The 1,917-nt window shown below is 58.2% G+C and overlaps 1 protein-coding gene across 1 annotated transcript; it reads left to right on the forward strand.

Moving 5' to 3' along the window:
* Positions 1–675: 675 nt before the first annotated feature.
* On the forward strand, positions 676–1,012 carry NGA_0695800 (uncharacterized protein; the record flags this gene model as incomplete). Its single annotated transcript, XM_005852601.1, has 2 exons — positions 676–829; positions 905–1,012. Coding segments are annotated over exons 1-2 (216 nt in total), but the record flags the coding sequence as incomplete, so codon positions are not given.
* Between the last annotated feature and the right edge of the window lie 905 nt (positions 1,013–1,917).

Consider the following 1,917-nt stretch of genomic DNA (forward strand, 5'->3'; position numbering starts at 1 on the left):
TGTGGAAGAAGGGCGGGTCGCATGTGGGCTTAGAGACAAGGAAAGAGAGGCGTGGGAATGGGTGGTAAAGGAGGGGGGGATGCGGGGTCGGGAGGGGAAGTGGTGGAGAGAGGGCGTGCGGGGAGGTAAGGAGGGAGAGGGAGCAGACGTGTAACCGATAAAAGCAAAAGGAATTGGTTGGAGTCCCCATGCTCGGGATTAAAAATCATTGCCATAGACGGCACCGAAACCTTTGGGTGATGATTAGTTTGGGACTCACTTTGTCTTTAATTTCCTTTTTCCTCCTTTGTGACGTCACAGCTTATGCTCACCGTGTACTGAGCTTGGGATCAGGAATTAATAGGGCTCTTGCAGGCGCCTCCTTGAATTTGTATCCCGTCCTCTTAAGAAATGTACGTCGCCTGTGGGCTGTGCGTGTGCCTCGAATTCTTTTCTTTGCGTGGTGTCGATGACCATGGCGATGCTTGTACACACGTTGAAGCCAGCGGTGGAGTTATGCCCGCCTTGATCCAATTTGTTCATCTTTATGCTACAGCATGTCACCCATTCAACACTTTAACTCAACAAATTCATTTCGATATTTACGGTTTCCGCAATCCACGACGTGTTCGCCTCAGGCTGCACAGTCCATTTGTCCTTCTGCACGCCCGCTCTAACGACCCAACAGAGCTCTTTCTTTTTGCCTGTGCGACGACTGTGCGACCGTCGGAGACGGAACAAGATGCAAATCCTGTGCGGACATATGCTTCTCCTTTTCAATGCGGTCACGATGGCCTTTGCACCGGCCGGTTGGCTGGCATCGTCTTCATCGCTAGAGGGATGCCTCAAGGTGAGACAAAATGCGTACGATCCATGTACTACCCATTACCTTCTCAACGCCCACTTCTTTCCCATGTACGCCCAGAGCTTACCCCCTCCTTCCATTCAGGCACCCGATGCCTTTTCCCGACTTTCCACACCTCCCGAACGCCGCTCCGTCCATCGACCTCCCTCTCCCCCGGGCCCCTCCTGCCTGTCCTGCCGCGGCGGGCACACGGCCCCAATGAACGCTGGCGTGCTCTTCAAGAAGCTGAATACGGGGGCGGCCGTGACCGAGTTTCTGGGGACGGGGGCGCTCACCCTGGTGGTGGCCCTGGTCACCTCTTCTCTCTCCACCTTGTCCAGGGGCCAACAGGCAGTGGGGGTAGGAGCCGCGGTCCTCACTTTGATATTGACGGGGCTGAAAAGCAGCGGGGCGAATTATAACCCGGTGATTTCCCTCTCCCTCCTCCTCTTGGGCAAAATTACCCTGGGGCGAGGCATTCTCTACTTGTGCTCCCAGGTAGCCGGCGCCTTGACGGGGGGGGCCCTCGCCCGGGCCCTGGTAGGATCCGCCGGGCGGTTGCGAGATCCTTCCTTCCTCCTCAGCCCTCCCATCCTGTGCATGGAGAGCTTCTTCTCCTTCGCCCTCGTCCTCCTCGTCCTTCACGCCTCCGTCTCTTCTGGGGCTCAGGCCCACGGCCGGAACCAACATTTCGCAGGGGCCATCGCCGTCTTTGTCAGCGTGGCAGCGGCGCTGGGGGCGTCGATGAACCCTGCCGTCGCCTCAGGACTCTTTCTCAGCACGGGTACATCCCAAGGGTTGGGGGCCCTGTGGGCCCTCCCCGTCCTGGCTTCCATCCCCGCCGTCGGCCTTTATCGGCTAAGCGACCCGGACGAGGCGATCACCCTGCCCTCCGTCCCTGCATTCCTCTCCCGTCTCCTTCCTGGGGGTGCGAATGGCTCCCTGAGGATCGGGGCTTGGAGGGAGTACATGAATGAGGGCGTGGGTGCCTTCCTCCTGACAGGCACGCTCCTGTTTGCCTCGCTGACGGGTACGGAGGGTAGAAAGGGAAGAAGGAAAAGAAGGGAAGGATGAGGATGAGGTGGAGAAGAAGG

The sequence above is a fragment of the Nannochloropsis gaditana genome, assembly GCF_000240725.1.
Source record: "Nannochloropsis gaditana CCMP526 unplaced genomic scaffold scaffold1060, whole genome shotgun sequence".
Lineage (NCBI taxonomy): Eukaryota > Eustigmatophyceae > Eustigmatales > Monodopsidaceae > Microchloropsis > Microchloropsis gaditana.